The sequence below is a fragment of the Vulpes vulpes genome, chromosome 14, assembly GCF_048418805.1.
Source record: "Vulpes vulpes isolate BD-2025 chromosome 14, VulVul3, whole genome shotgun sequence".
Classification (NCBI taxonomy): domain Eukaryota; kingdom Metazoa; phylum Chordata; class Mammalia; order Carnivora; family Canidae; genus Vulpes; species Vulpes vulpes.
In genome coordinates, this window is record NC_132793.1 from 27829391 (window position 1) to 27855346 (window position 25956).

Below are 25956 nucleotides of genomic sequence, written 5' to 3' on the forward strand. Positions count from 1 at the left end.
TACTGTAATATGTTATATTTTTATTTTTATTTTTATTCAGTGCTTTGTATTTGTTTTCATGTCTTCCTTTTTGACATGTGGGTTATCTAGAATTAGGTTGCTTAATTTCCATATATTTAGAAACTCCTTTCTATTTTGATGTTTAGTATGATTCCATCTGGTCAAAGAACATACTCTGTATGGTTTCCATTTTTTAAAATTTGTAAGGTTTGCTTTTTTGGTCCAGGGTATGGCTCATTTTTAAATACCAGATTTTTAGGAACTCTAGAGCGCTGCCCACTCGTTGCTACCTCAGCTTGCCTCAGCACCTCAGCTACAGCTCACAGTGCTTATCCGTCACAGGCAAAGAAAAGAGGCCCAGAGCAGCCTTCTGAGAGGGCCCTGAGTTGGTGACAGAACTGGGCCTTGAGCCCCCAGAGCCCTGCTTACCTGGCCCAGGAACCTGGTTCATCCTCCCCAAGAAGCTTTGGCAGTCCATGACCCTTCCCATGACATACGATGAACACACAATGAGGCTGAGGGAGGGGTTGGGCAGGTACAGAGGAGTAGCCAGTCCAGGCCCTGTGCCCCTGCACCGTCACCTCTTTCTAATGGGGTGGTAAATGAGGAGGGGCAACTCAGATGCCTAAGAAGCTTAGGCCCAAATCTCGGAGACATCACCGGGCTGTTGCCCCCCTCACACAGGTCCGCCGGGCGGCCCGTTCCCACCCTTGCAAACAGTCCACGCGCAAAGCCAAGAGCTGTCAGGGCCGCCGCCGCCGCCTCCACCGTCGCCACTGCCGCCAGAATAGTGTATACAGGGTTGCCAGCCAGGTGCAAGCAGTTGACACCTCGTCTCCTTCCCGCAGGACCTATAAGAACAGTGAGGAACTTCGGTCTCGCATCGCGTCTGGGATCATTACACCTATCCATGAGCCCTGGGACAAGGCTAGTGTCAGCAGTCTCCACCGGGAGTTTCCGCCTGCCACTGCCAGAGAGGTAGACCCCCTCCGGATTCACCCACAGCACCCACACACAAGCCGGCAGCCTCCCTGGTGAGTACAGAGCCCCCAGCAGGCAACTAACCCATGCTTCTGCAGGATTCTAGCCATAGTGATCCTGCCACTGGCCCCCTCTCTGGCCTCCATGTGTCTGCAACAAATTGTCAGTCTTGGTGGATGGAGACATAAGTGAAGCAGTGAGTTCTTGTACGACTCTTGATAACTACCTAGCTTCTTCTAGTAGCAGGGCCCCAGGCCAGGTATTTTAGGAAAATGGAGAGATGCAGAAGTACTTTTCCAGAGGGAATGTAGGCCAAATGTCTTGGCTATTTCATTTTATTCATGGTAGTCACCTAACCTCTTTGACAGCTTCAGAACTTTTCCAAAAGAGCATGGAGTATGAGGATATCACATCCAAGATCTTAGCAGGTTAGGGTGGCAACGTCTATGACCGGAGACTCATGGTCTGAGGAAGGAGACAAGAATCGAGGGGAGATCTTAGTCTCTAGCTGAGACAGCACTTCCCAATTTGGAGTCCCCTGTGTGGTAGTAATGGGGGGATGCCTGGGGGTTCACTGTGGGGCCATAATAAGCACTCAGTAAGTGTTAACTGCCATTGTTATTTTATCCTGTTTTGCAGTTATTATCTTTGATTATATTAAGATATTTAATTTTTGATTAAAAATGGGAAATTAATTTATTACAATAAAGTAATAATTGGTAAATTTCTTTGGCACTCTTCAGAATTCCAGTGGGGAGGGAAAATCATAAAAAGTAGTTGAAGGGTTGGAACATCTCATCTGATCTAACCTCCTTATTTTATCAACAGGAACAGAGGTAGAATGACCTGCCTAGGTCACCAGCCACTAATAAAGAAGCAGGGCCAGGGCTGCAGCTCAGGTGTCAAATCCCAGCGTAGTGCTCTGGCTGTCACATAACCAGAATATGGTGGCAAGCTTTAAGAACAAGCTCTCGACAGCAGTCAAGGTGGGGGGGGCGGGGGGGTGTGAGGCGGATTTTTATACCTTAAGTAGATAGTAATTCTCAGCTCTCTCACACTCGCTGCCCATGTCAAAACAAATATTCTGTGAAATCTCTTTTACTTCTCTTGAAATGAAATTCATAGATAATCTAACTGAATGCACACTTTAGAAGGAATCAGTATAAAGTCCTCACTATAATATAAATGAGAAGTAGAGGGGATCCCTGGGTGGCTCAGCGGTTTGGCGCCTGCCTTTGGCCCAGGGCGCGATCCTGGAGACCCGGGATCGAATCCCACATCAGGCTCCCAGTGCATGGAGCCTGCTTCTTCCTCTGCCTGTGTCTCTGCCTCTCTCTCTCTCTCTGTGACTATCATAAATAAATAAAAATTTAAAAAAAATAAAAATAAATGAGAAGTAGAAAGGGGGTAACTAATAAGATCATTTCTGTTTGTGTACATGCTTAAGCACAATTACACTGGAAAATATAGTCAGACACTTGCACTTGTATGTGTAATTATGTTGAATTTGACAGTAACAAACTGGCATATACAGATGTATTATAACAGAACTCAAATACTAAAAATTGTATTGCTGTTACTAACATGACTTTTCTGAAATGATAAACAGTTCCTAGGAGAATGGCAAACAAAATAGTAGATGGACAGTGTCTCATATGTAAAATCATCTTAGACTTGGGTAATTTATGAAGGCTTTGCACCTTCTTGAAAATCTAACAAGACTTTCAAAAGTTGTATGGGATGCAAGTCATTCTTATAATGTAGAATTCATTATGTAGAATGTGCATTGTCTCTGGTATCTGCCTCTAAGTGCTGGGAGGACCCTGTAACCACTATAGTAAGCAAAAATCCTCCCAGGGTTTCCACAGTGGCCACCTGGAGGCTCTGGCACCCTAACTAGGAATCAGACCTGAAGTTTACAATTGTGAAGATAAAAATTCCTAGCTGAGGAAGGAAGATACATGAGGATACACGTATTCCAGCCAAAACTGGAACATGAAAATTTTTTACAGGATAAATTGACCTTGTTTTCATTGTCAAATAAATAAATGGCATGCGGAAAAAAGAGCGGGGCTGATATTAAAAGAATTATATCAACTAACTACAGTGTTGGATCTTGTTTGGATCTGTGGGGCCCTGATACCAAAATCAAAGCCCTCACAAGAAAACTACAAACCAGTATCCCTTTTGAACATAGATTTTTAAAGCCTTGAAGTACTAGCAAAAACAAATTCAGCAACATAGAAGAAGGATTATATACCATGACCAAAAAAAATTTATCCCAAAAATGATTGGTTTGACATCTGAAAATAAGTTAGTGTAACATACCACATTAATAGAACAAAAACCAAAGGTTCATCTCAGTGTATTGATAAAAAGCATTTGACAAAATCTAACACCCTTTCAGGATAAAAGCATTTAGCAATAGAAGTTTCTTAATTCAATATGTAGTGTCTGCAGAAAGTTAACAGCTAACATCCTACTTATGGAGAAAGACCAAATGCTTTCCCCCTAAGATCAGGAACAAGACAAGACTGTCTGCTCTTGTTACTTTTGTGTAATATCATACTTGAGATTTTAGCCAGGACAATCATTCAAGAAAAAGGAAAAGTATCTAGATTAAAAAGGAAGATGTAAAACAAACTCTGCCAATTACATGAGATCTCATATATAGGACATTCTAAGGAATCCTCTAAAAAATTTTTTTACATAAACAAGTTCAGCAGTGTGACAGGATGAATGATCAAAAAACAAAAATCAATGGTATTTCTACACATGCACAATGAACAATCTGAAAATTAAGGAAATGATTCCGTTTATAATAATACTCAAAAGAAAAACTACTTATGAATAAATTTAACAGAAGTTAATTTGTACACCGAAAACTATAAAGCATTGTTGAAAGAAATTAAGGAAGCTCTAAATAATGGAAAGACATTCTGTGTTCATAAATAGGAAGATTTACTATTCTCCAAATTGATCTACATATTTAATGCAGTCCCAATCCCAGAGTTTTTTGTTTGCAGGTTTTTTGTTTTCAAATTGTCAAGCTGATCCTAAAATTCATATGGAAATGCAAGGGTATCAGAATAACTAAAGCAATTTTGAAAAAGAAAAAAGAAGACTCACACTTTCCAATTTCAAAACTTATTACAAAGCTACAGTAATCAAGACAGTGTGGTACTGGAATAAGGATAGACATAGCTGAGGGAATAGAATTGAGATCCAGAAATAAACCTGTACATGGTTTAAATCATGGGCAATTGATTTCAACAAATGTGCCAAGACAATTCAATGGGGAAACAATAGTCTTTTCAAATGGAACAACTCTATATCCACAGCCAAAAGAATGCAGTTGGACCCCTTCCTTACACGAAAAGCAACTTAAAAATGGATCATAGACCTAAGCATAAGAGAACTCTAACACTCCTAGCAGAACACAGGAATGAATCTTCATGATCTTGTGTTCCACAGTAGTTTCTTAGATACAATACCTAAAGCCCAAATTGGACTTCGTCAAAATTAAAACCTTTTGTGCTTTAAAGAACAGCATCAAAATGAAAGGAGAACTCCTAGAATGGGAGAAAGCATTTGCAAATCAGAGTTGGTAGTACGCTTGTATCCAGAATATATAACCCTTACAACTCAGTAATAAAATTTAAAAATGGTTCAAAAGTGTCCAGGTGGCATATGAGCCTGTGAAAATTCCCTAATTAATCATTAGGGAAATGGAACTCCAAACCACGGTGAAATAGCACTTGTTTGTGCACGTGATCATGTGCAAACTTCTGTGCATGGATATCCATAGTATTATTCATACTAGCCAAAAAGTCAGAACAGCCTATTATGCATCATCTGATGATCAAGTACACAAACCTGAAACACGTATACCGTGGAATGTTAATTCAACAGTAAGAAGAGGATGAAGTACTTGATGGATGTCACAACCTGTGTGAGCCTTGAAAACATGCTAAGTGAGAAGAGCTACATATTATGTGATTTTATGTGAAATGTCCGGAATAGGCAAATCCATAGAGACAAGGCAGGTTAGTGGTTGCCACAAACTGAAGTGGAGGGTTTAGTGGGCATGAATAGGGTGGGACTGCTAATGGGTACAGGGTTTCTCTTTGTGGTTCAGAAAATATTCTAATTAGAATATTTACACACTCTATGAACATCTAAAGACCACTGTATATTTTAACTGGATAAATTGTATGTGAAATATATCTCAATAAACTAAAAAAAAAAAAAAAAGTCCTAGCCTTAGCTTAGGAAATGTGAACATAAAAGAGTAGAAATGAGGTTCCTGGGTTCAAATCATAAGGGAATTGATAATAATTGTTCATGATTGAGACTTTGTGTCTTTCCTTCTATTAGAGAGTAGTTAGTTAGTACCTAAATGATATTTTATGGGTTTATCATCATACCAGCAAAAATGGTTTACTTAAAATTCACTGCTGACTGCTTTCCCCCTTAGGAACAAGGCACAGATATCACCCATACTGCTCTTCTTTTTTTTAAAAAAAAAAAAAAAAAAAAAAAGATTTTATTTAGAGAGGCAGAGACACAGGCAGAGTGAGAAGCAGGCTCCATTCAGGGATGATCCTGACACGGGACTAGATCCTGGGACTCCAGGATCATGCCCTGGCCAAAGGCAGGCCCTAAACTGCTGAGCCACCCAGGGATTCCCCCACCCTCACCTCTCTTATTCGGGTAGTACTGAAAATTTTGCTACCACATTAAGAAATAAAACTGATACAGTTAAGAGAGGAAGAAATAAAACAGTTCATGTTCGCAGGTAACATTATGGTCTACATAGAAAATCCCAAGGAATCTACCAAATAATAGCAGTAACAACAGTAATTAATAATGAGTTCAGCAAGGGTACCAGCTCAGGGCTCAGAAAGAATGTGAGCTGATAGCTCAAATGAGATCACAAATTTAAATGTGCAACTTAATGCTGCAACACTGTAGAAGAAGGACACTAAAAGCACAGTCTGTAACAGGAAGAAATGGTTACATTATACTTCATCAAAGTTAAAAATGTTTGCTTTGTGAAAGACCCTGTTAAGAGAATGAGATAAACTACAGACTGGGAAAAAATGTTTGCAAACGATGCATCTGACAAAGCAATCAAGCAATCTGACAAAGCAATCATATCTAGAAAGATACAAAACACTCAAAAGTGTACAGGTTAAGAAAAACAATCCAATTAGAAAATGGGACAAGATGTGAAGAGATAGTACACTGAAAAGGATACGCAGATGGCATATAGCACGTGAAAAGGTATTCAGCACCAATAGCCATTAGGGAAATGCAAATTACACAAATCCTTCACACCTACTAGAATGGCTAAAATTTTTTTAAATGCTGGAGAGGGTGCAGAGAAACTCAATCTCTTATTCATTGCTTGTGGGAACATAAAATGTTATGGCCACTCAAGAACACTGGCAGTTTCTTTCTTTCTTTCTTTTTTTTTTTTCTTTTTTTTTTTTTTTAAGATTTTATTTATCAGTGAGAGACACACAGAGAGAAAGGGGGAGGGCAGAGACACAGGCAGAGGGAGAAGCAGGCTCCATGCAGGGGCCCGGGACTCCAGGATCATGCCCCGGGCCAAAGGCAGGCGCTAAACCACTGAGCCACCCAGGGATCCCCAAACATTGGCAGTTTCTTAAACGCTTCCTAGTAAGATCTAGGAATCTTACCCCTAGGTGTTTATCTTAGAGAAACAAAAATTATGCACACAAAAGCTTGTACACAGATGTTCATAGCAGCTTTATTTGTAACAGCCAAAAACTGGAAGCAATCCAGATGTGCCTGAATTGGTAAGTGGGTAAGCATGCTGCGGTGCAGCCTGTGGAATACTACTCAGCAATGTGAAGGAGTGACATTTAGGATGGACCCCAGGGTCATCATGCTGAATGAAAAAAGCCAATTCCAAACGATCATATGCTGTACAATTCCACTTACACATTTTCAAAATGACAGTATTAATAGACATCCTAAACAGATTAGTGGTTGCCAGACGTTAGGGATGGGGACAGACTGTAGGTGAGATTATAAAGGAGGGAGCTTTGTGGTGGTATAACTTGGAGAAAACTGGATTTCTCTGCACTATTTTTCATGTAACTCTTTTTATTTTAAAATACACAGTATTTAAAAATGTCAGTGCTAAGGAGCCACTTAGGTTCTTAAGGCCACAGTATTTCTTGAGCTCACTAGGTGTGGGCCCTAGATCTAGCCTTAGGTGCTTCATGAAGACCAGTGATGCCTTCTGCTCCTGCTGTCATCTCATCAGTATACTGGGGAGCACATGGAAGAAGAGCCTGAACCACACTTGGTGTTCAGGGAAGGCTTCAGCAAGAAGAGACTGACATTTCAGTGGGCTCCTAGAGAATGAGAAAGATGTGTTAGTCAGTGAAGAGTAGAGTAGGAAGCGTGTTCCAGCATGAAGGCCTGTCCTGTGCAGAGCCCTGGAAGGATAGGAAGTGGTTAGAGTCTAGTGCGATGGTGGGGATAGGGAGGGGGACAGTGTTTAAGGCTGAATGCTGAGCCTCATTGTTTCAGCATACCACTCTTAGCACAGGGGACTTGGTCCCTTTTTTCCACGTCCCCACTCTCACCCCCCCATATCAACAAGAGAGTATTTATATGGTATTCTAGAGCACGGCTTTGGAGTTGATCAGCTAGATTCAAACCCTGACCTTGTAGCTCTCCCTGTCCTTCAGTGAGCACACTTAGCTCTGGGAGGAACTTGGTCCCCTGATCTGCACTCTGAGAATTATTACGCCTATTTTATTATTATTCCTGTATCTCTTAATATTGGTATGTAGGTGAATGTCATGTGTCAAGTTCATTGGTCAGAATATAGTAAAGGTTTGATAAATACCCAGTGGATCCCATTCATGGTCAAGCTCAAAACCAGACTACCGGGGTTAATTAGTAGAGGGTCCTCCCAGAGACAGAACCTTGTTTTATATTTTTAAAGACCTAGCCTCTTCCCCCCAGAAAAGGATTTGATGCAGTAGTGGAGCCACTTAGATGTGAGAGTATGGACCTGGAGGGTGGGTTGGGTGACTACATTTAGGCCCCAGGCCCTTATAAACATTGTCTCTTTATCATCCATATTGGCTGTGTTTATCCAGGAGGGGAATAACTGCCATTTCTTGGCTGTTTGGCCATTTGTTGACCACTGAACTAGGTGGTTTCATTTATGGTTGCTCGTCTTCCAGACAGATCTGTGCGATCACTAGCATCCCAGCTTTACACAGGAGGAGAGGGTGGATAAGGACATAGCGTAACTGTCCAGAGTTACCTCACTGGGAGGTAAAGACTGGGCCCAGTCTGCCATTACGTGGTTCTAACTCTGCTTATGCTTTCCCCACTGCACCATCCAGTTTTAGTTCATGTAATAATCAATTTGTGTACAAATTCAATATAGTGAGTGCATGTGGAGTGTGGAGAAAAATCCATCCTCTTGCCCTCCCTCAGCTAGGTCTTTCTCAAGCAGATCCGTCTCCCAGGACCAGGACATTAAACTACAAGACATGGTTGGAGAAGAGGCGGAATGTTTAGGAGGCTTTTTGTCAGCCACTCACCCCCACCCCCACTCTTCTCCAGTCCCCTTCCTCTGTCAGCACAGATGTCTGGAATGACACCATTCCTTTATTAGAGCCCCCACTACCACCAAGTTGCCGAGCAACCAGCACTCACACTTTCACCTTTTTGTTTTTCCCTCAAATGCAGGATTTGGGGGTGGGGCTTTAGAGCAGGAAGGAGGGAAAGAGCAACATGGGAGCTGGCCCATCTGGCTGCTGCAGGGTGTTAATTAGCCCATCACTGAACAGCCGAGGCTTGTACTCTGAGCGGGGAAATAGCAGCCTCTGCCTCCTTCCTGTAGGACACGGTCCTGTGTTTCACTGCTTGCCTTCCACACCCCATCTTGTCTAGTCCACCCCTGGAAACCTCCAGAAGCAAACCCATCAAATGTCTGTCGTAGTGCAGAAAGAGATTTGCTTCCCTGAGTGCAGAGACATGTACCGGGAGCTTGTCAAGGATACTGGTCTGCCGGTTTGATGCTGGCTGCTTCTAGGCCAGGAGTACACATGGAGAGGACATTCCATTGTGATGGAGAATTGGTCGTGAAAAGTAGGTCTGTTTACTCCTGAAATCTGTAGAGAAGAATTACTGAAAACAGCCCATCTGTAAGGGAACGGTTTTTTGGTTTTGTTGTTTTGTTTTTGTTTTTGTTTTAATCTAAGCCTAACTTTTGTTGTTGTTGTCTTAAAATTCTAACCCATTTCGCTTTGCTCCATCTGTCCTCATTCAGACTGTATGCCCCAAATATATTCGCTGTTTTGAAAAACCAGTTTTTCTTATGCTCAACTGGCTTCACTAAAAATAAATCCTTAGATATAGAACTCTTGCCATTCAAAATTCATTTTCAGTCCCAATCTGTCTGTCTTTACATATTTTTAATGTTTCTAATATTTTGTGTTCTGCATTTTCCTTTTAAATCTGTTTACTAAAGGGCTAAATATATCTTTTTTTAGTATCTGATATTTTATTTTGCTGATATGCTGTAGTTTGCCTAACCTCCATGGGATATTTTAAATATGTTCAATTTTTCATTTTAAATAGTAAGGCTATATGCATCTGTATATAGTTTTTTTCTTTAACTTCATTGAGTTATATTTTCTATGCTGGTGGATCTCAACATTTTTGGTCTCAGAAACCTTGAACTCTGAATTATTGAGGAGAAATCACTAAATTTTGAATTATTAAAGAGTTCTTGTTGGGGTTCAATCAATATTTATCGTATTAGAAGTTACAACTAAAATTTTTAAATTACACATTTATTTAAAAATAACAATAATAAACCTACATGTTAACACAAATAGAAATTTTTACAGAACTATCTATTTTTTCCCCAAACACAAAAATTTTATGAAAAGAATGACTTGTTTCATATTGTTGTGACCTGTTTATCATTAGGTATGGAAGACAACTAGCTAGATTCTCATTTCCCATCCAGGACCCTGAGATCATGACCTGAGCCAAAGGCAAATGCATAACCAACTGAGCCACCTAGGTACCCCAAAAGCAGATAGCTTCTAAGATGAAATAGTTTTGATCTCATGGACCCCTGGAAATGAAATGAGTTTCAGGGACCTCCAGGATTCTGTGGAGGACATTTTGAATCCTTTCTCTTTTAAAAATGTATACAAGCCCTTTTAGATATCCCCTTTTGTTGAAGTGTCTTCCAAATCAGTCTCGACCATTTCTCTCTTTGGTTGTCTTATCTTTTTATGATTTGTAGGCATTATTTGTATATTCTTGGTTTTAGTCCTGTGTCAGATAAATGTATTACAAATATTTTCCCTTTATACTTTGGCTTTTCACTCTGTAATAAAATGTTCTTAATTTTTATGTAATCTAGCTTCTCGATGCTTTTCCTTGTTTGGTGTTTTTTTGATCTGTTGAGAAATCTTTGCCCTACCCCAAGGTCATGGAGAATTCCTCATATATATCTTCTAGAAGCTTTGTTGTTTTACCTTTTATATTTAGATCTATAATCTACTTGAAATTAATTTTTATGTGTGGTACAAGATAGGTTGATATTTTACTATATTGATAAGTTGATCCTCCATATTTTGAGAAGAATTCTCCTCTACCTATACCACCCTAATAATCAAATTTTCATTTTTCACTGCTCTTGAAACTATTATTCCCTGTTCTTAAATTTTTCCCTCATTGCTTTTCATCTTAGAGCCAAATAAACTTGATCTCTTTAGTTTCTCCCATGGATGGCAAAGCTAGTTCAATAATAATTATACAACCACTGCTTACTGAGTGCCAACTGTTTGAAGCAACAGGCGAGGCATATCATCCATATGCTCTTACTTAATCCTCTCAACCCTATAAGATTGATAAAGGCTATCCCCATTTTACAAGTAAGAAAACTGAGGCTCATGTATAATAAGTAACTTGATCACAAGCAGTAGAAAGCAGAAGTTGTGATATAATAATAGAATATTAGATACCATTTATTGAACTCTTTGCTATGTACCAGGTGTTACACTTTTGTAAATACTCTCATTTGATACTTAACCTTGAGAAATAAATACTGTTATCCTATTTCACAGTAGAGAAAGCTAGGTGCTGTTGTCATCTCCATTTTATAGAAAATAAAACTGAGGCATAGAGAGGTTAATTAACTTATCCAAACCAACACAGCTCATAAACACTGGAGCAGGATTCAGCCCTTATTACTTCCTCCTTGTAACACACATATCAGCAATCATTTTGAAAGAAACAATCTTGTCTTGGATTGTTCTGAGAACAGATTAAGTAGTGTGGTTGGAGCACAGTAAATTGGTGGGGTAGAGAGGTGGTGCAGTGATGACACTGCAGGGGTAAGCATGGGCCAGGGCATTCAGAGCCTTAGGGATAAGATCAGAAGCAGTAGGAACCCCTGGGTGTGTTTAACAAAAGAGGGACTTCATACTGTTTACATTTTATTTTTGAATCTCTAGCTCCTTTGTAGAGAATGGATTATAAAAGAATAAGAGTAGAAACACGAAGACCAGGTCAAGAGCTGACACAGGCACCCAGGCAAGAAACAGTAGTAGTAGGTAGTAAATGGTGGCAGGCAAGGCAGATGATCTTGGGTATATTTGGAAGTACACCTGACAGAACTTGCTGATGGGTTGGCTTAACAAAGAGGAGACAAATAAAGGAAGATACACGGGAAGTCATTTCTGATTTGTGGCTACCACAGCTAACACCTCAGTGAGCATACATTCACACTCAGAGCACATCTCTGAATATGTCCTTAGTATGCATTGCTGAAAGTAGAGTTGCTCCATTAAGGACTAAGCATGTTTTTAAAGTTTTTGATGTTGCCCAGTTGTGCTCCTAAACAATTGTACTACTTGTCATTCCCACTATGTTTTAAAGTTTCCAGATCCTTGCCATATTGCTGGGTTTAGTCCCCTTTTTCTTTCAAATTATTTAGAAAAGCATTATCCCCATAATATTTGTAAGTTGATCAAACATGAATTCAGTTCCTTGTTTTTGTATGACTTGAGGTCCCCATTCCTCATTGGCTGTTGGCTGAGGGCCTCTCTCAGCTCCTGAAGACTTCCGACACCTCTTCTCACAGGCCTCCATCTACAAAGCCAGCAATAGTTTGTCAAGTCTTGCCCATGCTTTTGACTCTCCCCTTCCACCTTCTCTTCTGCTGCCAGCTAGAGAAAGTGTTCTGCTTTTTAAGGGCCCATGTGAGCAGATTATCCCGTTCAGATCATCTCCCCTTTTTGAAGTCAACTGTGCTATACTATAGCAACTTGCTATAAAACAATTGCAAGAGTGATTTCTCATATCCAAGTTCTGGGGATTAGACAGTGTGGAATACTAAGAGCGACCATTTCTAGAGATTTTACCTACCACAGTCTACCCTCTGGCCTCCCAAATGCAAAATGCATCTTCCCTCCCCTAAGGTTCTGAAGAGTCTTACCCATTGCTACTCAGCTCAGTGACCACTCTTACCTGAATCTCATCAATTTGCAGGACCCAAATCTCACCTCTGAATTACCTAAGTCAGATGCAGTTGAGGGTCCCGGACACAACTCTTTTCTTTTGACCAGAGAAATAGGTTGCCCCCATCATATCATGGTGGGACAGGCAGAGGATAACAGTTACACAAAAGTTATTCATTACACCGTTCTTTATAGTTACTCAGATCAGAAGCAATACTAGTACCTACAGTAGAAGATTAAATGTTAAAAATTTGCTTTACTTGAGTGATTATTAGTTGATCATTAAAAATGACAATAGCAAAGACAGACAACTCAAGAAATACAGGACATAAGTGGAGGAAAACCATGGGACCTGAAATTACAATACTATACTTTTATAAAAGCATGTTTATGAAAGAAGACTAGAAAAGAAGAACAAAAAGAATCATTATGTTAGATTATGGTGACATTTTTCTTACAGTTAGTATAATGTATGCATATCTTTTTCTTTTTTTTCTTTTAAAAATCTTTGTTCACCTAGCCTAAGCACAATACTTCCCAGCCATTTTCAGTCCCCAGCTCACCCTTGAACTCACAGGATATTCTCAGGGTGGGGAAAAGGAAAGGGTTCATGCCCTGCTTGCTCAGAGCACTCTACTACATGAGCACATAGACGCTTTTGTCTACAGTTCTCAGCATCTCCATGTCCCCAGTCCTAGGTTTCCACACTTAGTAGAACAAAGTAAATAATTCCAGACCACCAAAATTTCATAGCTGAACTTGAACCTGACAGGCCTAGCCATCTGTGTTCCCCAGACTAGCAAAATCATGTCACTTGGGAGCTTATAAAAAATGCAGAATATCAAGTCCCATTCTTGGTCTTCCATATTAAAATCTATAGTTTAGTAAGATCTCCCACTGATTAATGTACACAGTACAGTTTGAGTAAAACTGCCTAGGTGGTTCAGACAATGCTTTGTAGCACATATGTGGCACAAAACTGAATAGCACTGCAAAAGGCGTTGAACACAGAACTGACATTGAAACCAGAATTTGGATTCTGAACCCAGCTATGTTGATTGCCTACTAAAACAAAAATACCAGGATTCATCGAGCCTCATAATAAATGTTCAAGTTTTGCCGGATACAGTCCTAAATCACTGGGCATACAAAGAACGAAGGAAACTTCAGCTCACAAAAAGACAACAAACAGATGCCAGCACCAAGATGACACAGATGTTGGAATTATCTGGCAAGCAAAGATATTAAGTAGCTATTATAAAAATGCTCCAAGAAGTGAAGACAGATAGTCTTGAAATGAGTGGGATAATAGGTCTCAGCAAAGAAATAGACGATAAAAGAAGAGCCAAATGGAAATTTTAGAAATGAAAAATAATCAAAATAACCTCACTGGATGAATGAGTATCAGAATGGAAATAACAGAAGAAAGAGTGAACTTGAAGATAGAGCACTAGAAATTATCCTGTCTGAACACAGAGAAAAAGAAAGATTTAAAAATGAAGTTTCAGGGATTTGTGAGCCAATTATAAAAAGTCTAACATTGTGGTGATCAGAGTCTCAGAGGAAGAGGAGAAAGAGTACAGTACAGAAAAATTATTTCAAGAGAATAATGGATGAAATTTCCCAGATTTGGCAAAAGACATAAACCCACAAATTCAAAAAGCTCAGCAAACCCTGGATAGGATAAACCCAAGGAAGTCCATGCACAGACATCTAATCACACTGCCAAAAACTAAAAATCAAGAAAAAAAATTAATGAAAGCAGCTAGGGAAAAATAATGACTTGCTTATAGAAGAGTAAGAACTTGAGTGTGGATTTCTCATTAGAGATCATGGACACCAGGAAGAAGTAGATCAATATTCGTAAAATAAGAAGAATTGTTAACCCAGAATTCTGTATCCAGCAAATATTTTGCTTTATTTCTGAAGGATATTAAGATATTCTTAGTGAAAGGACAGTAAGAGAATTTATAGTCAACAGCTCTTCTCAAAAGGAATTGCTAAAGGAAGCTCTTCAGACAGAAGGGAAATGATACCAGATGGAGACTTGGAACATCAGGAATAAAAGAAAGCAATAGAAATGGTAAATGTCTGAGTAAATATAATTCACTGTTCCATTCTTGAATTCTCCAAAATGTGTTAGAGTTGAAAGCAAAAATTGAGCATCTTAGTGTATGTTAGTGTAATGTGGAACAACTGCAGCATAAAGGGAGGAGAATAAATGGACCTGTATGTGCTGGTTTGTTCTCTGCCTTCTACTTGAAATGGTAAAATACTGGGGTTTTTAAAAAAGATTTTATTTATTTATTTGAGAAACAGAGAGCACAAGTAGGGTGAGGGGTAGAGGGAGAAGCAGACTCCCCACTGGGCAAGGAGCCTGACTTGGGTCTTGATCCCAGAACTCCAAGATAATGACCTGAGCCAAAGGCAGACATTTAACTGACTGAGCCACCCAGATGCCCCTAAAATACTGTTTCTAAGTAGACTGAAGAAATTAAGTACACTCAATCCCTGGAGCAACCACTGGGAAAACAACTCTGCAAAGAGATCTAGTCAGAAACACTAAAATTGAGTAAAAAAGAGAGAGGAAACAGAGGAATGAAAAACAGGGAACAGTTGGAAAACAAATAATAAATGGTAGATATAAATCTAAACATCTCACCAAAAAATCACATTAAGTGTAAACAGTTTCAACACATCAGTTAAAACAGCATGGTTTTTGAAGTTGGGCTGACACTTAACTACCTGTGTGGCCTTGTATAGAAACCTTGCTTCTCTGAGCTTCAGTTTACTCATCTGTAAAATAATACTAAAGAACATATGTGCTTAGAGGGCTGCTGCAAAGATGAAATAAGATAATGTATATAAGGAGTTGAGCACATTCATCTGTTTAAAAAAAGTAGGAGAGTTACATACTTGCTGTCTATATATGCAGAGTATCTTTGGGAAGACATGTAAGAAACTGATATCTTAGTTGTCTATAGGAAGACCTGGGAGGCTGGGAACAGGAGTGAGAGGGATCATTTTTACTTTGATGGGCCCACAGTCTTTTATGTGCAATTTTGAAATCAAAAGAGCTCTGAAAACCAGGTATTGGTTTTGTTTTTTTTTTTTTTTCGTGAGACTGGTGCAAAACCTTTTTTAGGTAGCAGAAGTGAGGAGTGTTGTTTTTATCTAAGAGGAGGGGGAGCACAGAAGGAGGAAATTGTGGTCAGGATCACACTCAAATCTCCTAGCGGAGCCCCTTGTAGGAGCTAGGACATACCACCACATGAACCCAGCCAGGCACTTTTGCCTACAGCATTAGTGTGTAACACTCTCCTTCAGTTGATTTCAGATGAAATAGTAGGGGCTTGATTTCAGAGACTATATACAAAAATTACCTCTCTTTTAATTCTTGTAATCTGCCTCATTCAACACATTCTGGACTGAGACTATTTTAATGTGGGTTCCGAGCATGTATTTAACGAGTTCAGAGTAGTGTGCATGTGTTATAATGAAGGCTGCATTAAGTATGTTGAGTCAAAGGATATGCTGTGACAATTTCAAGTACACAGTGGTTGGGGTAGGCCTGGCAGCTGCCTTTCCAGCCTTCATTGTTCCCTGTTTCTTCCCCTGTGCCATGCTCTGTGGCCTGGGAGAGAGAAAGAAAGCTGTGTGTTTCAGGAGCAATTTGGCTCTCTGTTCTCCCAGGCATTTTTATAGCCATTTGAAGCCCCTTCTGTTTGCTGATCTGTAGCAGAGTCTTGGGGATAACAGGTAAGATACTCTCAGCTCTCCAGTATACCTGGTGTATCAAGGGTGGCAGGATGATAACAGAGGTCACCAGAAACTTCCACCACCAGCTCCATGAACCATGACTTGGGAACAGTCATCTAGGTCAGGAAAAATTCCTTCCCTTGGAAATCTTGCTAGCCACATCCACCTAAATTACAGTATCTTTTCTAGCATTATTAGGTAGAACTGACTGAAGAAACACCTCATTTAGATTTTTTTTCCCAGTTCTTTAACTAAGGGCTTCTTACCTATAAGCATTTATTAGCTGCTGTTTACAAATTTACAAAGCTCCTAAAGTCTGGCAAGACCCGCCCTCCCCCACCGCCGCCCCACCCCAAACACAGAACTGCCAGGTTCATATTGCTCACTAGGGCTCCAGGCAGACTCCAAAGCACACTTCTGCAAATTCTAAATCTTTTTTGTTTTCATTATATCTATATCCTTTATAGAAAAAAAACAGGAAAGTATAAAAAAAATCATCCCAGGAGTAACTATCACTGTTTATATTTTCAGTGTGATTCTTTCTAGTTTTATTTATACATACACACCCACACACACATTTCTCACCCTTGATTTCCTAGACTCTTCCTTTTCCCCCACAGTCAACACCAGAGCATAAGCATTTTTTTCTTACCAGTTTTTTCTTATATGGTCTTCATAATTGCATTTAGGAATATACTGTAACATGCTTATCTGACCGCTATCTAGGCCAATTCCAGTTCCCTTGATTAAAGCCTCTATGTGATATTTTCATTTGAATGATGTGTTCTTTAAGACAGATACCTAGATATAAAACTATTGGATCAAAGAGTATGAAAATACCTGACTTTTGAAAGACGCATATGTGGTATATACGTTAGACAGTATAGAACTGCTCTCCAGAAAGCATGCCCTCATTTCATGCTCCTAGCTCGTGCATACCCAGGGAGAGCAAAAATGGGCTCTTGGTATGGGGGTGAAAAACTCTGAGGTTGCAGTGGTTTGTGGCCCTCCAGCGGGCTGCAGTGAGTATACAGATACATGGTGTCTGTGGGATTGAAGTGTCATACAGAGGCCATCATGGAAAAAGGCCGAGGAGCCCTGTTCTAGCTGTGTGTGGGCACCCATCTCACTCCACTCCTGGAAGCTTTTAAATCTTAGTCTTGGAGTTCTGGTTTTGGTTTTCCGATATTTTCTGATCTAAAAGTTCTTGGTTCTTTACACAAAGTTTAAGAACTTGAGAAATGTGTAAATAAATAAAATTTATCTGGAGGTTACCACAGTTAATATTTATATTTTTGACAGTCTGGAGATCCTCCTTGTTTTCAGCTTCGTGTTCAGCATCTTTCCTATTGCCTCTGTAATATTATCAGTGTTGGTCTGTGCCGAAGACCACTTTGAAGTGTCTGGTGTGTTATGGTCTCAGGCATAGGTTTTCCCCTCCCCCCATACCGGGGAATGCATTTGGGCCCTACAGGTGTCAGGTTCAAGCCCCTGGGAACCCAGGAGCTCAACTGCTCTGGGACTTATGGTAATTGCCCCTTGTTTGTTTCAGGTGTGATCCCCTGGGCCCATTTGCTGTCGGGGGAGAGGACCTGGACCCCTTTGGGTGAGTACTGCTGGGGAGGGGGCAGCAACACAACCTGCTCTTGTGACTTTTCAGCCCAGCTCATCTTCTAATCTTAGAGCTTTTCGTCAGACTCCTTTGGGGTGAAGGAGGCTGCTGTGGCTGAGCAGCCAACAAGTCACTGCCGCTGTTCTGCTCTGCTGTGCCTGGAGCAGTGCCAGAAAGTCCTGTGTTTTGGGAATGACGGAGCAAGCCCAGCTAGCAGCCTCTGTCATGCCTTAGCCTACTGGCCCTGGTGGAGGACCACAGCCTCCCTTGGATGGAAGGTTTCTCAGGTGCAGACTGAAGAGCACACGGGGGACCACAGACTGATGGGCAGCTCAGGGCTATTCAAAGGTCAACGTTACTTGCTTGGGGGAGTCTCTGATCCCCATTAGACTGTGTGTGGTGGTTGTCAGGCACCCAAAAAAGTCATTACAGCCTAGCTATGTCCTGTCTTCCCTGAATGCTTCTGAGTAGATTTTAACCTTTGCTGCAAAGTGACCCCAACTTGAGCCTTTCTTTAGACAGTGGGAAATCACAGGAGCCTATAGTTAAGCTGGAACAGTGACCTCAAATTTTGGGGAACATCAGCTCACTCATCCTGCTTTGAGCACAAGGCGGTTGGGTCCATGGAACTCCATGCTGACAGGAGCCAGAGTTGGGCAACCTACGTGCTGTCATGGATCACCCTGAGCCCCTCTAAGGAAACACAAGAAAGCCAGCCTTGTGAATTGTCTCCAAGCTACTACTAGTCCTTAGATCTAAAGTAGTACTCTGCAGAGCCTTGTGATGGATTTACATTGACCTTGGCAGGTTCCAGCACCTGTTCTTTTTATTTATTTATGTATTCATTCATTTATTCATTCATTCATTCATTCATTCATTTTGGAGAGAGAGAGAATGAGCAGGGGGAGGCACAGAGAGAGGGAGAAGCAGGCTCCCCACTGAGCAGGGAGCCCAGGCTTGATCCTAGACCTTGGGATCACGACCTGAGCCAAAGGCAGACGCTTAACCGACTGAGCCACCCAGGCACCCGTGGCACCTATTCTTGATAAAATTGTACCCCCTGCAAGTAGGACATGGCAGGAATCTCAATTTTGTGGGTTCAGGGAGCCCGAAGAGCTAGCAGGCCAGGCCATGAGTGTCAAGAAAGGTGTGCTTTTTGCATTCTTGTTCTTGCATACTTCCTGTGCCAGATGGCGCTCAGGCAACCATCCACCTACATCTGCTTGGGCTGTGCAGAGTACATCCCCCGCCCCCCCCCAGCATTCTTGGTCCCCTTTCCCCTCCTTTGCCCCTTCTCCAGCAGCTGCTTGCCACTCCTGCTCACACATCTTTTCTTGCCTCAGGTGTCGAAGAGGTGGCATGATCGTGGATCCCCTGAGATCTGGCTTCCCAAGAGCACTCATTGACCCATCCTCGGGCCTCCCAAACCGTCTTCCTCCAGGCGCTGTGCCCCCAGGAGCACGCTTTGACCCCTTTGGACCCATTGGGACCAGCCCATCTGGGTAGGTACTCAGGCCTGCTGAGAAGTAGGGCCTGATGGCAGCTCTGCTCCATGTTGCAGGAACAAGGGATCTGACTCCAGGTACAGAGTCACCACTGGGCTCCATCCACCACTGCCAAGGGAATGGAGCCTCCTCCAGGCCCCTGCCTGATACTTCCCTGGAGCTCCCGATCCCTCAATGCCTCCCTTCCTCCAGCCCCTCTCAGGGAGCACTCAGAGGAGGAGCTACTCATACTTGAGGAAATTTAATCTTCATCAGGAACTCAGGATTCCTGGGTGCATATTACTGTCCACATCCTATAGAAATCAAGGCCTTGAAAGATGAATTAACTCTCCAAGGTGGGAGAATCAGGATTCAAACCATGACCGTAGAGCACATGCTCTTAAACCCCACAAAATCCTGCATTGTTCTGGTGGACAGACTCCCTCAGCTCAGGACCGCATTCATCACTCCCAACTCACCAGCCCCTCTTTCCATTCCAGACCTAACCCAGACCATCTCCCCCCGCCGGGCTACGATGACATGTACCTGTGAAGGCCTCAAGAATGTAACATCCCAGCCTTCCCTCCACTCTCCTGGAGCTGCCACTGCTGGCCCCATCAGCAACCGTGTTCTTGCGGGCTGGGGGCAAGGGACTCTGCCCATGTGTTTGCAGGCCGGCTGGGATTGCCTCCCCGCTACCTGTCAGAGCCAAGGCACTTGCTGCAGCTTTCCACCTGGCTGCATATAGGTCCCATAGAGAAATCAGTGTTTCTCTCCCCACCAGCTGCCCCACACTTCTCAAAGGAGACTCCGGCAACATATACACTTGGTCCGATGCAGTCCCAGCTGCAGCGCTATAAGAACAGAACGCATTTTGGATGTTATTATAAGAACGAAATGTCAATACAAAAATCATGTTGCCAGTCTCCCACTGTTCTTTACTGCCCAGCTTCTTCCATTTCTGACACGTAGAGTTTGTCTTTGTAGGGCTAGATGACTCTTTTCCTACCCAGGGCTTGTTCTTGCTTCTCAGGCACCTTCTCTTCATCGATTGCTTTTTTGCTCCTGACCTCACTAAGTGGGTCCCCATGTGACTGCAGAAATGAAAATGAGGGACTGGAAACCCCATAGGGCCCTAAGGATGACTTTCACAAGGGCAGGCATGTAGCAAAAAGCCTGTCGTTCCGAGAAGGGCAGAGTCCTCCAGTTCTGCCTGTCTGCACACATCCTCTGGTCTGTCTGTGCCTGGACAATGGCAGCCTCTAAGCAGAATAAACAGACCTGACGTCTGAGCTCATTTCTGCTACCAACTTAACCCAAGGGGCTTTCCCGTCCACTTTCTTGTGGCCTATGAGATCTGAGGGGCCTTTCCTACTCTAAAACATTCTGGGGTCTGCTTCTGTGTGGCCACTGCTAGGAACTGGAGCAGAGGAAGGAATGAAGTTTTGAGGCTCTGTGTGGCACTTCCCCCTCGGGGCCCAGACAAGAAGAGCACAGGAGCATGGGTTCCATCAGAGTGTGGTATTGAACTCCAGAAAGGAGCAGGGAGCCCAGCCTCTGGAAGCCAGTGGCTGTGGTGGATGGAGGAGCTACTAAAGCAGGAAACAACCCAGGGAGGGCCTTTCACCAGGGAGCCCCAGCCTCTAGAAACCTGTGTCCTTTGTCCAGGACCGCCTGACCTCTGGTGTTCTCCGGATCCTTTTCAGCCCGAGGCCTGACAGACGTGGTCAGTGATGAACCCCTGTGCTGGAGTGGAAAGAGCACCAAAGAGCATCAGGCTCAGAGGCAAGAGATCAAGGCACTCACTAGTCACTTTCCCTCCGCAACTAGCATTTCTTCCATTGGTGGGTCATTTTACATCTCAGCTCCTTGGGTTCCTTCCTGGATACTAGGACATAATATTTATCTGTGGGTAGAGGATAAGCTACCAGAGCCTTCCTGAGGTGTCTGCTAATATGCTATAGACTGGAACTGCCTGTCTGCCCTGCCTGAGAATGGGTTAGGGGTAAACTAAGTTGGGGTCTGGGTCAGGAGGCTAGCATGAGCAGGCTCCCCAGGCATTTCTGGCAGGCCCTATCTCAGGCACTGATCTAGTAAAAGACACTCTTGAAGCCTTTAGAAGCATTTAGAACAAGCCTAGAACATAGACCTGGAGAGGGACTCAGAGATTAGGCAGAGCTGCAAATGCAGTCATCAGTCCAGGGCCTGCAGGTAGATGGAGGTTTCTTTTTGGGAACTGGGTCATACCTGCTACAGAAAGGACTTGGGACACTTCGGTCACACAAGCATCCTTTATTATGAAAGGAAGCATTTAAAGGAACATCACACTAGAAACCATCAGACAGGCAGGGAAAGTAGACCACTTTTAGAACCATGATTCAAGGAAAAGGTGATTGGAACAATAAATTCGCCTCTTAGGTTTTCTAGCACTAGAGGTCGAAAGGATACTCCTATACACAATTCTGTTTTCTGAAAACAAACTTCAGGGATTCTCCTCTGCAGAATCCGCCACTTTTTGCATGTGTCTCCTTGTATCAGGGACACTAAGAAACATACACAATGTCTTAGTTGTGTGGGGGGAGTGAATGGGGCCTTCAGGAACTTTCAAGTCATGGTGTCTGTGATTGTCCTCTTCTGGGCCACTTCCCCCTCCCAGCTGTGAGCAGTTGCCAAGTAGCCGAAAGGAATGGTATTGTGGATGTGTCTTGTGGAATGGAAAGGTGGGAGCCTTAACAATAAATATCAGCACTTCATAACCTGTGCCTTCTTTAAAAAAAAAAAAAACAGCTTTATTGAGATATATCATATGCTCATAAATTTCAAGTGTGCATGTTGGTGGTTTATAGTATATTCACAGTGTTGTGTATCCATCAACACATCTAATTCCTGAACATTTTCACCACCTCAAAAAGAAACCCCATACCTACTAACAGTCACCCCCACTAACCGCCTTCCAGCCTTAGGCAACCCGCTAGTCTTTTTTCTCTCTCAAGATGAGATCTCAAGATCTGTTCTGGACAGTTTGCATAAGTAAAATCACACAATATGTGACCTTTTATGCCTGGCTTCTTCCACTTAGCATTTTCAAGATTCATATCCATGCTGTAGCATGTGTCAGTACTGCATTCCTTTTTATGGCTGAAGAATATTCCATTGCGTGGATATATACCACATTTTCTTCATCCACTTATCAGTTAATGAATAGTGGTTGGTTTTTTTTCCACTTTTTGTTTGTGTGGATAATGGTGCTGTGGACATTTGTGTAACAGTTTTCTTTGTTGACCTAGGTTTTCAGTTCTCTTGGATATATACCTAGGAATGGAATTGCTCGATTGTGTGACAATTCAGTTTAAACAGTTAACTTTTTGAAGAACTGCTAGACTTTTCCAGAATGCCTGCACCATTTTACATTTCTACTGTCAGGGTATGAAGGTTCTGGTTTTGCCAAATTCTCACTAGTACTTGTTAGTCTTCTTGCATATAGCTATCCTAGTAGGTGCAAAGTGATATTTCATTATGGTTGATTTTGTCTTCTGTTTAAAAAAAAGAAAAGAATTTGACCTAGGCTGAGCAAGACAGATCAGAACCAGTCACCCCTGGGGTGACCATGGCTGTTGAGCTACAGAGGGATTGGGTTTGACTTGGGAAGATTCTGATCAGAATGTGCAGTACTTCTAGGAAGTACTTCTAGGGAAGTTCCTCTGACCTTTTCAAGTCTAGTGCAGTTCATGGCACTCTTTTGCTTGGTTTACAATTTCTGTGTTTACCTAGTCGCTTACAAGGAAAATAAACGTGTGATTCCAAATCCTTATCTTTTGTTGATGTGCCATAGATCACTTGTCCTACCTCTGAGAGCCCCCCATGTCCTCATCTGCTGTTCTTGCCTTGTTTCCTTCCTACTTCCTACAGCTGGCCATCTTTCTTTTTGCTTCTGTCTACTCTGTGTCCTGTGTCTGGCTACACCATGGGCCAGGATACAGAGGAATACCACAGCCACAGTTCCCCAGCTTGCCTGAGCCTAACAGTCTCCTGAGGTGCTTGGTTAAAAGTTTGAGATGCTCTGGTGTACAATCTTTGTATCACTTCCTTTAACTTGGCTATCAGGTGCAAAGAATTCAGCCAGTCGTCTTGGTTTGTGGCACACGATGACTAATGCGTGTTAGAACTCCCTCATTTTGTTTTTCGAGTTTTATCCCTTATACCCACTCCATTTACACCTATGGGTCACTCACATGTGTTTCATATATGTTTCTAAATATACATGTACCCTTGTAAAATAACATCCATTATATCTTCAAATCATAACAACCATAATGAGGTAGTGTCCTCTTTCTCTAAACCAGAAAAAGAGTTTGAAAAGGTCCAGTAAGCTTGGCTTGCTCAAAAGTCAAGCAGGAGTCTTAAGAATCAGGTGGGCATGGGTATGACTCACAGAATTACCTTTGTTGGCATGTGGCCTTATCTACAAAATGAGCATTACCTCTACCTTCAGGATTGTTGCAGCGTCCAACCAAATAGTGTATCTTAAAAACAGATAGTTGGAGCTCAGTACCAGTTATTACTGAGGCCATATGGATGGAGGATAAAGGCTCAGCATAAAGCTGCCCTCCAATGCAAGAAACAAGCATTTATCTGGTACCCATGGTGTACTCAACTTTTCTTTAAAAAAAAAGAAAAAAAGATTGTATTTATTTATTCATGAGAGACACAGAAAGAGGCAGAGACATAGGCAGAGAGAGGAGCAGGCTCCCCGTAAGGAGCCTGATGCAGCACTTGATCCTAGGTCCCTGGGATCACACCATGAGCCAAAGACAGACGCTCAACTGCTGAGCCACCCAGGTGTTCCTACTCAGCTTTTCCTACTCAGGTAGCACCCTAGCCACCCACAAGGCAAACACTGTTAGCCTCAGTAGTTGACATTCTAGGCTTGCCCCTCTAGGGATGGCAGAACCACGAGGAGAACCTGAATCAGCCTGGTTCTAAAGCCAGTGCTCTTTTTGTAGAACTGCTATACCCAGATCCCCAGATCCTCTCCAGGGGAGGAGCATGGATCTGTGTGCAGGACCCATTCCTGAAGCTGGAAAGTGAAGTCAGGACTTGTGTGAAAAAGGAACAATGCAGCATAATCCCCAGGATGGTCTAAGACTCTGAGGTGTGCCATGTGTATCTAATGTTGTTGAGCACTTCCATCTACAGCCACAGCGCCCAGAGTACCCACATTAGGAGCCTGTGAAATTACCTAGCACAACCCCTATTTCAGAGGAAGAAACAGGCCTGTGAAGCCCCTCTGTGAGGGTGAGCTCCTGAGAGCCATCACCAGGCCTAGAGATGGGCTTGGGGTCTCTGCAGGGCTTTGTCACCTGTCCCCAAGGGATGCTCACCTCTGCCTTCTAAGTATAGTAGGATCAGAGCAACTCTCTCCATTGAACAGATGAAAAAGCAGGTCCAGAGCAGTTGAGTGGCCTTCCCAAAGCTTCAGACCACAGAAACTATAGCTCCACTAAACTGCCCAAAACAGTCATGTTGGTCTCATAGGAGTCTCCTTCCCTTCCACCTCCTCCCCTCAGCTAGGCTGAGTGTTAGAGGAAGGGCCATCCAGGTTCAGCACCCTGGTCAGCACCAACCTTCTGTGCAGCTGCCTTTGGAGGATAAGCCAAACTGTGGCGGCTACTCTCTGATCCAGGATAATCCATTCCTGGGGCAAGCAGGCAGGCATCCGTAAGAGAAAAGGGCCTGGACCTAGGTGTTGTGCCTCTAAGGCAGTCCTTCCCTTCCCTCCTTCAGATTAGAATCACAGGAGCACAGTCCCAGGACATAAAATTCAAGTAAGAAGCTTATGAAAAAGAGAGGGACAGGTAGAGGGTCTGAGGCATAGTGATCCTGGGCAAGTCCTGGCGCCCTGTGGCTTTCCTCATCAGTAAAATGGGGTTAAAGTTGGACTTGTCTCCAAGATCCTGCCCATCTGTGAGAATCCATGATTCTAAGTGGGCCTTGGGCCTGGCCCAGTTCAGCACTCCCTCTCTAGCCTTCCGCCTTTCCACTACAGAGCTTCCCAACATGTTGAAACTACAGGCCTCAAAGTGGCAGCCCACAGCCCAGATCCACCCAAAGACATAATCTTGCCCCCATGTTATTAAATGTAATAAGAGTCCTGATGGCATATTATTAAGTTTGATTCTTGACTCTGCTAGGTATCAGCCTGTGTGACCTTGGGCAAGTCACTTAACCTCAGCTTCCTCATCTGTACAATGGAAGTAATGATAACATCTACTCAGCAAGGTGGTTGAGAGATTTAAGTGAGCTATTAGTGCCAAATGCTTAGAAGAGTGCCTGGCAGAGAACACGATATTTCACTTAAAAATGGGATGACTGATGTATGTAATGCATAACTGATTCATTGAAATGTACAAACACAAAGTTTTTCTTTCATCCAGCTGACCTCTGTCAATGCCCCCTTTCTCATCCCTACATCTACAGCCCAAGAACAGCCCTTTGACTCTCAGACTCAGTCCAGTCCAAGTAAAACTTTCCAGCTCACGTGCCATTTTAATAGGTCTCCCCTGACCTCTCAGACCTTTGC

The 25956-nt window shown here is 42.5% G+C and overlaps 1 protein-coding gene across 3 annotated transcripts in view; it reads left to right on the plus strand.

The window, feature by feature from the left end:
• Positions 1-22129, plus strand: part of PSMF1 (proteasome inhibitor subunit 1) — a 43241-nt gene extending 21112 nt beyond the window's left edge. For 2 of the 3 annotated variants that reach the window (XM_072736187.1, XM_025986070.2), the window contains 4 exons: positions 849-1034; positions 17833-17886; positions 19236-19394; positions 21083-22129. In XM_072736187.1, the coding sequence (XP_072592288.1) occupies positions 849-1034; positions 17833-17886; positions 19236-19394; positions 21083-21110 (427 nt within the window). In that variant the 3' untranslated portion in view covers positions 21111-22129. Of the gene's footprint in view, positions 1-848; positions 1035-17832; positions 17887-19235; positions 19395-19876 lie in introns of all 3 variants that reach the window. The other variant, XM_072736185.1, reaches the window with a different exon arrangement.
• The last annotated feature ends 3827 nt before the right edge of the window (positions 22130-25956 follow it).